Here is a 12,499-nt window from a genome sequence, read left to right on the forward strand (position 1 = left end):
GGAACAAGAGAGAAGCTCCTTCCAGGGCTTTTTTTTTTTTTTTTTTACCCTGTATTGACCTTTTTGCAAAGACAGGCTGTTTCTTACCATGCCCTTTAGTGTCAGATCTGTTAAGGGAGATCTGTTACCATGGAAATCTGGCCAAACATGTAAATCAACAGTGAGGAAACCCACAGGCAAAGATTTCTTAATAAGATCCAGGTGACTGTTCAAGTATGTATATATACTGCAAGCACTAGAAGAAAAAACAAGTTGGAAAAAGAGTGGAGGAGATTATTCATCAAACATAAAACATTTGTACTACCAGCAGATGCAGAAAAGCCATCAAAGAACAGCAAACCCCAAAGCTAAAACAAAAGGGGTGAAAGGCAAATCCAAGGCTTGCCAAGCCCATGGCACTGCAGGGTGCAGGCAGTGGGGATGCCTATCTGCACCTCCATTCAGCTCCACAGGATGAGGGGAGATAACAGCAATTTGCGACCTTGAGTTTGTACATTGACTCCTACAGGTCCCTAGATGAGCCAGGGCTGTTTGATATATGGGGGGCTGGTGATGCTTGTCTCTAACAGAAGGGTGCTGACACTGTGCAAGAGAAAGTGAGACAAGAAAGCTGAGAGGAGAATAAGGAGGATTCCAGGCAGAAATGAAACTCAAATTCCTTTACAAATGTTTAGAAATTTCTGTGATTAATCAATAGCACTGGACTTACAGCTTTCCTTTTTTAAGCCATAATTATTTCAGTGTGTGTTATGGTTAAGATGCAGCACTACGGGTGGAGGACAGAATGCGAGTGGCTGCTATTTTAGGGAGGAGTCGAACACGGGCCTAAACATGATTGTAGCTAAGTCCAGATACTACACCCAATTCCACAGTAACCCACAGATTTTTCCCTGGACCCAAAGCAATCTTTGGACTAACAGTGAATTTTTCAGTGCTTTGCCTTGCAATGACTCTAGTGACATTCCATTTGAGAAATGTTGCAATAACGCTCAGAATATTTTTGTCAAATGCTCACACTACCATAAACACATTCCTATATATTTTTCAACTCCTTGGAAACCTCCAAGTGGGGTACTTATTTCCAGGCATGTGGGTCAATAATAGCATCTAACCCTAATTACAATTGATTAGTCATTGTCTCATCCAGTGTAGACCCAAACAGTGATATTCATTTAGCCTCTACATGTATATTCAATCATGCACTAATGAGCTCCCTGAGGGAATTTGGCATATGCTTTACTAGTTTGACTTCTGACCTGCTAGCAGCTGTATATTTATACTTTGCATCCAACCATTCAGCTGCATGTTTTTTCAATTATACCTTACCATGTGTATGCTATCAGAGGATATCATTCAAAATGAACTACACTTGGAAGACATTAAAATAACTAATTCACATCATTATTCACGTACTTTAAAATGGACTTTATGTGTCTTCCTGGTCCTGAATTATGATAATTTTGAGGTTATAATCATTTTTTCCCTCTTGTTGTAGAAGTGGCCCTGTTTTCTACATCCCTAAAGACTGCACTGTAAGCAGGACATGCTAAGGACAAAGTCATTTTATCTCCAGTCTAAATCATGGCTTTTCTGTTAGGATGTTAAAGAACGGAAAGCTTCACTCGAGCACAGACCTACCAGACATCATCCCAGCTTCTATCTGTTCATCCTGCCTGGTTACTCTCGCAATGATTAGGCATTGGTGCAGCTCTGACAGAACAGTTGAGCCAAATATGCTTAAGATCTACATATCCTTGGAATGACTTTTTTTCCCCCCACACCTTTTAGTTTTTTTCCTACATGTAGATATGGATCCAAGGCACTTCATTTGGTCTGAGTGACAGGCAAATTCCTTCAAACACTTGCCACTTCCATTTTCTACCAACGTTGTGCTGTATGTAGTATGACACCATAAGCTTTTTCTACTCAGTTCTAAGAGAAGATACTAGTAGCAGCTGCATCTGACTTGCGGAGTTGAGGGCAAGCTATTGCTGTTCAAAAAAGAAACTATGCTGAAAATAGAGCGTAAGAAATCAATGCAAGTTTGTCTAGGATTATGGTTCACGTTAGAGAGCCAGCTTCAGAAATTAAGAAGTTGGTATTTAATCTGTTCAGGAATCCTGGAAGATGCCAACAGGTATCTTTCAGGAAAAAAATCTAAACAGTTGAGATTTTAAAACAACTAGAGGGGCAGAGAGCTGTCAGATACGATTATTATGTTCTAAGTTGGAAGATCCCAAAATTGCTGATAGATAATGTCTGGGTCACCTGACCCTTTTTTTTTCCAGGAGCCATCTATTTTAATGGGGAAATAGCACTGAACAAGAAGAGAAACTTTCTTCTAAAACATGGTGCTTCACTAAGTGCCAAAGGGCACATAAACTCTTCTGTCAAAGAGTTAAACATGGGTTTTTTTGCTCCAGAAGATTAGAAACTGGTTCTAGGAGACAGAAGTATATGAAGTATTCAAAGGTTGGACTGGATGATCTTGAAGGTCTCTTCCAACTGAGTACATTTTGTGATTCTGTGAACTTTAAAGCATAAATTATGCTATTATTTCTTTTTTAAAAATTTCCTATTTTACTCTATCTATACAGAATTTAATGTATCAGTGATGCAGATGCCAGCCCTAGACAATCCATAGGTTGAAGATGAAAAGTGCTGCACACACATCAATTTCTGCAACTCACTGAACTGCACCAAAACCTCCAAGGTCTGTTGCTCACAGAGTGTACTCATTAGTTAGACCAAATGCTAAATTTACAGCTCATGTAATTCAACCCTCTCCAATTCCAGTAAAAGAAGGGAGAAGAGAACATAGGAATAGTACTGGGAGGGTTACACCAGGCTGGTCTTCAGCACAAGTGGTCAAGAGGAGCTGGTTTCTGGCAAGTCTGTCTAAGCGTCTCATGCCCTAACAAGTTACCACAAATTACTGAAAGAGTGATAAATGCAGCTTGCAAACTCTGGTTCCTGGTATAGGTAAAGCAAAAGAAACCTGCATAGGGAAGCTTTTGAGATCAGGTGCTCAGCAGGCAGGTCACATTGCACAGCCTACTTCTTAGCAGCATAAAGAGCCTGGGAGAAAGGAAAGACAGGGTTAGGAAAGTAACAGCAAGTCAAAGGCACAGATTTGTGACCATGAGCATTAGTTTTTTTATGATCCAGACATGCTGTTTGTCACAACAAAATAATTTTAACTCTTCACAGTGTTGCACCTGGCAATGTGCAACTGAATGGAGTTCTTGGTTTGTTTTCTTTCAATGACCAGGAACATATTAAACATAAGAAATCAGATTCTCTGAAATATTCCCCTGAGATTTTTCAGGCAAAGAATTTATTATCATCACCAAGCACCTCCCAAAACTGACACACTATTATTAAGTATATAACTTAATGTAAGTAGACACATAATCCAAAGTTTAGGACAACACTGTCCACTAGAAAAATGCCTCATACTTGTATAGCTACTGCTATCTAGTCCCTGTGATAAGGCTGAAGCTTCTGCTCCATGTGTAGAAAGAAATGAAGAAATAAGAAGACAAATTCAGTTCCAACTGTAGAGTTACAGTTTGGGAGGTTTTGGTGAGTGCATTTTATTTATTGTTATTATTTTTAATTTAGCAAGTATTTGAGAATATTAGAGAGAAAGGGGGTGAGAGGAACTAATAAGAGAGCTGTTTATTAAATTTATAGCTATCCAAACATTTAATTGGTAGAGTAATACCTGGGAAACATTATAAAAATACCACTAAGCAAAATAACTTCTGAAAATATTATCATCCTTTTTACAATAAATTCTAACTCTTTTTATTCACACTTTTACTAACTGCAGGAGAATCACATCCAAAGTTCTGTCACCACACACTCAAGTAACATGGAGTTCTATTCCAGATATTCTGTATCAGTGTCCTAACCACATTACAATCCTAATTTTTTGCACTATGGAACTAGTTGTGGTTGGTCAGTTCAGTATCAAACCTAGTATAGACAAACACCTATTTTTCCAACAGAAGGAAAAAAAGGTTTATCCTGATGTTACAAACTAAACTAACTGTGCTTGATATGGCAACATCAGAAAATTACCTGGAAGCCTAAATTTTGGGGTAAAAAAATCCTATCAATCGTTATTCCAAACACAGAGAAATGTATTTATTTCCTGATTTCCTTTTTGAAGAAGAACAACAAAGAGAATTCTAGGAAGCAGGAATCTGTTTCATATTAAATTAAGTCCACTACATTTCTGGGAATCCTAATCAAGTTCTTACCAAACAAGTTAGGCACTGGGTACTATAAAGCATGGAGGGGTCATCCAGAGAAACCAGGTAGCTTCATATCCCCAGAGAGGACTGAAAATAACTGTAACTGCATGTGCTTAATATATCTGTCAGGGCTGAGCCTTGCCTTTTAAACCACAGTCATAAACTGGAGATAAAATGCCACGTTTGCTCCTTTTTTTTTCTTTAATCTGAGGAGCAAGAAATTAAAAGACAATCAAATTTTCATCTAGTATGCCTAACTGTTCAGCTAAGATCTCTCTGGGAGTGACATGAACCATCTTAAAAGGAATCCAAGCCAAAATAGTTTGAGAAAGTCCAGATCTGACAGAAGTGTCTGGACTGTCTTCATCCACTTCTAAAGCACACCAAACTAAAATTCCACACTGCACACATCCTCCTGCTCAAGGAATCATGGAGTTACCTCCAATTCACTCCTACGCCTTAACTTTTGTCTAAAAATTCACCCTGAGTTTCTGTGTTCTATTTGTGCTGCCAGGCAGGAGTTGTTCATATGGTTGCTGTATCCTCCTTTAGATGACTGTTCCAGAGATATTGAATAATATATTCCTAATTAAGCTATATCTCATCCTTGGAGCTTAACAGTGTCACCTACAAATTAAGACACCTCATTAGCCCAAGCAAAAAGGTCTGATGCCATTGTTCCAAGAAATACCCTGGGCTAGGTATAAAAGAAGTTGAAAAGCAGAAAGTTAATATCACCATTTAGATATGCCAAAGGCATCTGAGGGGAGTTTGAAGCTTTCATCTTTGAGCAATCATCTGGCAAGCCTTTGCACATACTTCCAACCCCCTATTAGACTGTTAATTCCCCTGTTTCAGTGTAAGAATACAGAAGTGCAATTCTGCAGTCCTGGGAATAGAGTTTATCATCAATTTGTAAGGCAGGTACATGATAAAGGAACAAGAAGAGTGACCTGGCTGCAGCTTTTGCCTGTAGCTCTGGGAAGGCAACATGGCCTCGGACCACGTGATCTATCTGAAAGAGAGGAAAGCAACATTTGTTGAATGATTACATCTTAAAAACTTGGTTCTGGAAAAGGGTAATGCAGTATCATAACCTTAAAAAGACAAGGCAGTTTCTGAATTACTCATGAGGTATTAAGTCCTAGTCCTAGTGAAGCCAGTGGCAGAACTCCCGCTGACACGAATGGATTTGGGATTTGGCTTCACATCACTGAAAAAACAACCAACACTGCACCAAAACCAGGCAAAATGCTAAGCATGCAGCTCCTCAGTCAGAAGGGTAGGCTGAGAACATGACTTTATTTCCTGTCCAACACTACTTCAGAGCATGTCCTCTAGTCTCTTCCATTCTCTTGTGTGCATACCCTTGTTGGAATTCTACCGGGGCATCTTCTTGGCCCAACTCCCTCCGTCTTCCTCTCTCACACTATTATAATAAAACCCAAGCTGTGTTGTCATCCTGATAGATGCTCCATGTGTTCATTGCAGGAAACAAAACGTATACCTTGAGAAGCAATTATTGGTATAAAAAAAAATAAAATCAATATTATAGGCTCTGTCTTATACTTTATAAATCAGCTTGTCCTTTCACTCCAGAGTGGCTACCATTACTCACAAACACAAAGTACCAGGTGGAATGACATGGGCTTTTAGGGCAATAATTCATCAGGTTTTGTGGCCTCTTGGTAATACCCCATCAGAGGTGACAGTAAAAGCTAAGGAGGCAAAACTGGAGCTACTCAAGAGCACTGAGGAGATTTGGCAGGACCCACTGGCAGCAAACCGCATTAGGTATTTAATTTTTAATAGCATGAGTCTAGTCCTTAACCAGTGTAGGAAAGCATGCAATGAAGCATATACATCTGAACCCAGCAATAAAAATAGTGCCTGTTCTTTCTGAGATCTGCAGAGACAAACCTCAAACACATGTGGGCATTCAAAACAAAGCCCAAGTTTGCAGTCTTGCATCAGCTCTGCAGATTAGAGGAGCAGGTCATGAACTCAGCAATAAATCTATAAATAAATATTGTACATGTATATGCTATGAAAACAACACGAAATTGTTACAGAAGTTATGAAGTTAGATATTTAAATCTCTTGAATTCAAGACATGGCCACATCTAGAAACCCTTTGCTGCTATTCTTTAATTTAGAGCTGGTAATGTTGTGCCATTTGTCCCTGTTGTGCAACACCTTTCTTCCTACTAATTTTGAAAATGCAGTGCAAAAGCCCACAGAACAAACAAACAAACAAGCAAGCTTTCTGAAAACAAGGGGAGTTCTCACTTCTTCATTTGGACTCTGGCTGAACAAGTTCACAAAACCCAACAAATCTTTCTTGCATCTGTACCAATGGGAAAAAAAATTAGAAATTGTTAAAGGAATTCTACCAGTTTTAAGTTGTTTAACAGATGGGTGAAAGTGCATGAAAAGAATTCACCTGTGGGCATAGATGAAAAGAATCCCAAAACATGTTTGTTTGTTTTAGGGAACTTAAGTATGAGAAAACATGATGTTAAAAAGTCCACAGCTTTAAAATTACAAAGACAAGGATTGCAACCTACCCTCCACACAATGCACAGACACTGGCTGCCCCTATGGCTCCCTGTGTGTTTTCTGTACACACAACCTCAAGAAAACCACATGAGATATTCTAAGCATATTTTAATAAGACAGTTTTCTTAACATACCTAACAGAGCTGACTTCTGCTATGGGTCCTAACATGACCATACATTTTCCCCCAGCAATTTCCTTAGTGACTCAGGGGTGTTTTGTTCTCTGCTACTAGAATAGAAAGGTTTTTTGAAATCACCTTTCTGAAATGCCCTACATCTCATAGTCCACTTTAAGTGTGAAACCACCCTCAGCCAGCCAAGAAAAAGCACTGACTTGCTGAATCCTCTCTAGAGCTTTGTTAAGTGTCTTTATCCCCTTTGGATTAAGCATTTATCCTTTCCAAAGTGTTCTTACCAAAAAATGCACATTTCCCATATTCATTTTCAAGCAGTCATGTTATAAGAGTAATGCAATTTTACCTCTGGTTACTGCAGTTACCTACAAAAGGGCAGATTTAGACTGGATATTGGGGTGGTGAGACACTGGGACAGGCTGGACAGGGCTATGGATGTCCCCTTCCTGAAGGTGTTCAAGGCCAGGTTGGATGAGGCCTTGAGCAACCTGATCTTGCAGAAGGTGTCCCTGCCTGTGGCAGGGGGGTTGGAACCAGATGACCTTTAAGGTTCCTTCCACCCCAAACCATTGTATGGTTCTATGATATGATTCTGTGAAAATGGGACATTTTGGCTCTAGCCACATATTGACCTACAAGTGTAAAGCACACACATTCCACCTGCTGAAAGAGTACTTCAGCTGTGAGGCTGAGGCTGGTTGGAGACGGGAAACAGAGGCTGCAGGAGAAGAAGAAGGATGACTGTACAGAGAGGAATGTCAGATTCCTGTAGCCAAAGAGAGAACACAGGAGGGAACATCAGTTCATAGCTCAGCACTGAGGGTGTGACTGGGCTTCCTGATCCAGGATTATTTCTGTTTCTCATACAGTGACTGTTCCATCTGGAATGTATAAATGCAGTGATGGCCCCATCTGGTACTTCCTGGACATATACCCCAGCCACTAGGCTTTTGAAAAGGTGGGTGGTGCTGGGTTTGAGTAAGAAAGCAATTACACCTGCAATCTGTGAAAGACCAAGCCCAGCTCTCTGGGGAGCTTACAGAGGATACCCACAGGATTAGGCCCATCTCCTGTAATTTCTCAAGAGGAGCTCAGCACCTCCTCCCTAAAGGCAGTCAGTATTTCTACAGACTGTGCAAGGAGACACACAGGGAGCATCAGAAGCTTCCAGGGTAGAGCAGCCTAGTCTTGCTGACACTTTTGGACTCAAGCCTAAATATGTTCCATACCTGTAGCCTTTCTTTAAGTTTAACATCAGTGTTCTACTTCTGACTGCCTCCTTTTCAATAAGGAAATTCATGGTGAGAAAATCCAATATTAGTTTTTTTGATAAATTCAATTACACTTTCTGTAGTCAAGAAAAGAACTGAAGTAACAGTATATGCAGTATCTATTTAGATAGGATGACATGTTAAGATATTACTATTTTGGCCACACAATACATCTTTAATGTATGCCCATCAGTGAGCACAATTGTTCCACATAATATGTCTAATTTTCTTTATCTCAGAGTGTATCTCAGCCTCCTGCTCAAGTAAAGAATGAATGCTTCTTTGCCTGTAAAGCAATAACAATAATCACCATCATAAAAGGAAGACATGCCCTTAGTGCTATGCCCCATATATAATCCCCTATCAGTATGCAAATTAACAGTTTGTAAGAGACATAATCGACTATCATTGTTTTCAGCAGCGTGGTATCTCCTATGATTTTCTGGAGGTGTTTCAGGCACAGCTCTGCCAAACTGACATTGAAGCTCTCCCAAATAACTGCAGTTATGGCAGATCTCCCATCTTGGAGTCTGTCTCCAAACACTTACCAGTTTTCCTGTAGCACTTTGACCTCCCTCATTCAACCACAATCCAGGTACCATTGCAGAGAAATAAGGTCCCCAAACACCAGGCACAAAAATGGGTGTTTCACTGACCTGGAACGGCAAGAGGAAACTCCGGTGAATCAAACTACTTGCTACAGCAGGTGCTTCACAACTGATGTTTGACAGCTATCAGAGCCCAATACTGAAAACTATCCCTGCTCCTCCACTGGCGTTACCAACATGACTAGAGATACACTGGTTTCTGAGGACTAGATGGAGAAATATCTTCCCTATTTGAATTATTGTTGAATGACATGACACAGCTGCAGGTACTGACTGCACAACTGTCCCCACTCATTCCCATTTACAGAGCAGCTGGCTCTGGCCATGCAAAAAGTGAGACACACTTCAGGAACTTGGGCTGTGTTTTACATGGAGAGAGAGAGAGACTGCCTCATTTCTCCAAGAAAGCACCTTCCTTCAGCTGCGCAGATGGATACAACACTGTGTTTGGCTGGTATCAGAATGTATAGCCAATGTGATGGGCAACTGGTGCTCACATGGCACTCATTCTGTTTGGTTTCAGAGTTAAGAAGCAAAAGGGAATCCTCTTGACAGAGGACAATGCGGTCTCCCAAGACCTGCCATCACCTCCTGAAGCTTACAGTAGGACCCCAAGCTCCAGTGCTCTCACTGCTGTCAGGACAGTTAGGTGCCTTGAGTAGAAGCTGCAAACGTGGCCTGGGCAAAAGGGGATTTGCTTGTGTTGACCAACAGGAACTATGTGCCTGGGTAAACATTAGATTTTGCCTCTTACTTAGGCTTAGCTTCACACATACCACTCCTTCCTTCACACCTGTGAACCCTTTCATCAGGGCAGATATCTAAGCACTATCATCCAGAAACCAAAGAGAACTGTATTTCACTGCTTACATACAAATACACCGCCCACATTTACAGTGAGATCCTGCTCCCATGCAATATTTCAGTGGTTAGACCACTCAGGATGTGGGAGACACTGGTTCATTTCCTTTCTCTGCTTCAGAAGATGCAAATGATCAGTTTATAAGGGTGGAGGGCATTTTCCTTCCTCTTACAAAACTCTTCCACTTTCAGTAGACTAGACAGACCTTCTAGACTTTCCTTCTGGTTCAGAAAGCAAGCCGAAGGAGTCATGGTACTAAGGCACAGCACACAGCATGGAGCTTGGGTCCTAGTACTTGTAAGGACAGGCTGATTATTCTGCACTGGTTGAATGTATATAATTCTTGTAGGAGAGGCTGAAGACAGGTCATCCATCCCCTGGCAGGCTATCTGCTTCTCTTGGAAGCATGACTCATGTTTTCTCTTCCAGGACCAATGATTTGTCTGGGAAAGGAGAAGAGCAGTGCAGTCCTGCACCATCACATGAGTACACTTCCCAGTAGTCCACGTTAATGGGACGGTTAAATCTGCAACTGTTGTTCTCTGGAAGATGGGAAGTGCTCCAAGTGGAGGAAATAAGAGACTTCCCTAACAAAACAAGTCTGTATGTTTGCAAAGCTGGAACATCAAAAAAATACAGGGCATAGCCAATGGAACAATGGGGAGTTTTTTATATGCAAAACTTGCTCTTCATTAGCAAAATTCTAGACCCACTGAAGCATGCTTAAGGTTTGCTACCAATTTCAAGAAGGCCCCAACTTGACGTCAAAATAGTTTTGAGGAGGAATAATTAAAAATTCAGGACTGTTCCTGTTACACTTGATGCACATTCTCCCTATAGTCAAACAGGCCAAACTTTCTAAAAAGAGTTTTTGCTGGCAACTAGGGAATATATTCCAAGATGCAGTTTACTGGCATTTGTGCATCACACATGTTTAGTAAATACACCAGCAGGGAGGTTTCTGCACAAACAATAGTCTGCTCCAGCCATAAACTTGCAGTACAGCTGATTCTTGTCACGAAGTTAAGTAGGGAAAACAAAGCAACCCAAACTGGTTTCTCAAAACACATTGCCACAGCATCAAGTGATCTCAATTTCTCTTCAGAATGCATCTAACAAAGCCGAGAACCTTGCTCAGGTCTCACCTGTCAGCTCTAACACATTGACTGGCTTGTGTTAGAGATGCGTGTGCACATGTGCCTGTGTGTCTGCATAAGGTTTTGGCTGACTAAAGCAATCATTACAGAGCAAGAATAGTTGCACTGAATTTGAAAAGGCATTTACGACTCCAAGCAGACGAAGCTACGTCAAGAACATTGCAGGGACATTTGGTTTTGTTTTGTTTTCTCTTAAAACTACAAATTAATAGAGCTTTGAGTTTTCAACACCTCCATGGGGCAAGCCTTCTTTCACAATTTCAACAAAACGAAGAGCAACAGAAAGCAATTCTTAAAATAACCTGATTTTTAGACCAATTAAACATCACTGACCTTACTGAGAAGACAGTAGAAGGGCAAGTAGAACGCATGTGGAGAACCCAAACATGCCATCCCATAGCTGTGGACACAACATGTCTCTATAGGTAGAAAGGAACATTTGGGGCAGAAGGGGCCCGGGTTTTTGAAGTCTCAACTCAAGCTATTTTTGATGAAGTCAAGTTTGCAGTACACTGCACTCTACAGCAATTCATGAAGGAAGGCTTTTGCTACACCAAATGAATCAAGATTAAATTCCACCTGCTGTGTGGTCTGAAGGAATGGGTCAATCTAAAGATATTAAAGGAAGAAAGATGCTTTGTGAAATCAGTGGAAATTCTAAATGTCAAGATAATATAACTTAACACATAGAATCATAGAATCCTAAACCAGCTTAAATTGGAAGGCACCTCAGAGATCACCTCTTCCAACCTCCCTGCCATGGTTAGGGACACCTCTCAACTAGATTCAGCTGCTCAAGGCCTCATCCAACATGGCCTTGAACACCTGCAGGGGAGGAGGCATCCACAACCTCCATGGGCAACCTATTTCACAGTCCCACCAACCCTGTACTGAAGAACTTCTTCCTAAGTTCCAGTCTAACTTTACTCTCTCTCAGTTTCAAACCATTCCCCCTTGCCCTGTTGCTAGACACCCTTATGAAAAGTCCCTCTGCAGCCTTCCTGTAGGATCCCTTCAGGTATTGGAAGGCAGCTCTAAAGTCCTCCTAGAGTCTTCTCCAGGCTGAACAACCCCAGGTCCCTCAGCCAATCCTCATAGCAGAGGTGCTCCAAGCCTTGGATCATTTTTGTAGTCCTCCCCTGGACTCGCTCCAACAGCTCTGTGTCCTTCTTATGATGTGAACACCAGAACTGGACCTGGTATTCAAGGTGGGGTCCCAGAGCAAAGGGGCAGAATCACCTTTCCTGACCTACTGGCCATGATTTGGGTGGTGTGTAACAGACTTCAATCAGGATGTCAGTTTTGTTAGATTTTGGAAGGCAGCTCTGAGGTAGCCCCCAGAGTCTTCTGTTTCCAAGTTGAACAACCCCAGCTCCCTCAGCCTATCCTCACAGCAGAGATATTTCAGCTTCTATTTTAAGTCCACAATTTACTAAACTTCCCTATGTGTCTGATAACACTAAGAGGTTCAGGTTGATTAAAAGACCAAACTCTCCCTAAGCCAATCCTTCTGGCCTAGCATTTTGGACACCCCCAGGAACTTGTCAGGTTCCTTCCACTTCAAGAGTTTAACACATATTTTGCAGACTCTGGGTCTCAGTGCACACAGAAGATGAGAAAATTGGGCAATAACATTTTCCCCAAAA

At 41.2% G+C, this 12,499-nt stretch overlaps 1 protein-coding gene across 5 annotated transcripts in view; it reads right to left on the reverse strand.

Moving 5' to 3' along the window:
- Positions 1-12,499, reverse strand: part of FGGY (FGGY carbohydrate kinase domain containing) — a 353,247-nt gene that overhangs the window by 41,469 nt on the left and 299,279 nt on the right. For 4 of the 5 annotated variants that reach the window (XM_054165661.1, XM_054165659.1, XM_054165660.1 and 1 more), the window contains exons 9-11: positions 8,775-8,882; positions 5,216-5,277; positions 88-235 (exon numbers count right to left, since the gene is read on the reverse strand). In XM_054165661.1, coding sequence (XP_054021636.1) covers positions 88-235; positions 5,216-5,277; positions 8,775-8,882 — 318 coding nt within the window. The remainder of the gene's footprint in view (positions 1-87; positions 236-5,215; positions 5,278-8,774; positions 8,883-12,499) is intronic. The other variant, XM_054165662.1, reaches the window with a different exon arrangement.

This window comes from Dryobates pubescens, chromosome 11 (genome assembly GCF_014839835.1).
Source record: "Dryobates pubescens isolate bDryPub1 chromosome 11, bDryPub1.pri, whole genome shotgun sequence".
NCBI classification, from domain to species: domain Eukaryota; kingdom Metazoa; phylum Chordata; class Aves; order Piciformes; family Picidae; genus Dryobates; species Dryobates pubescens.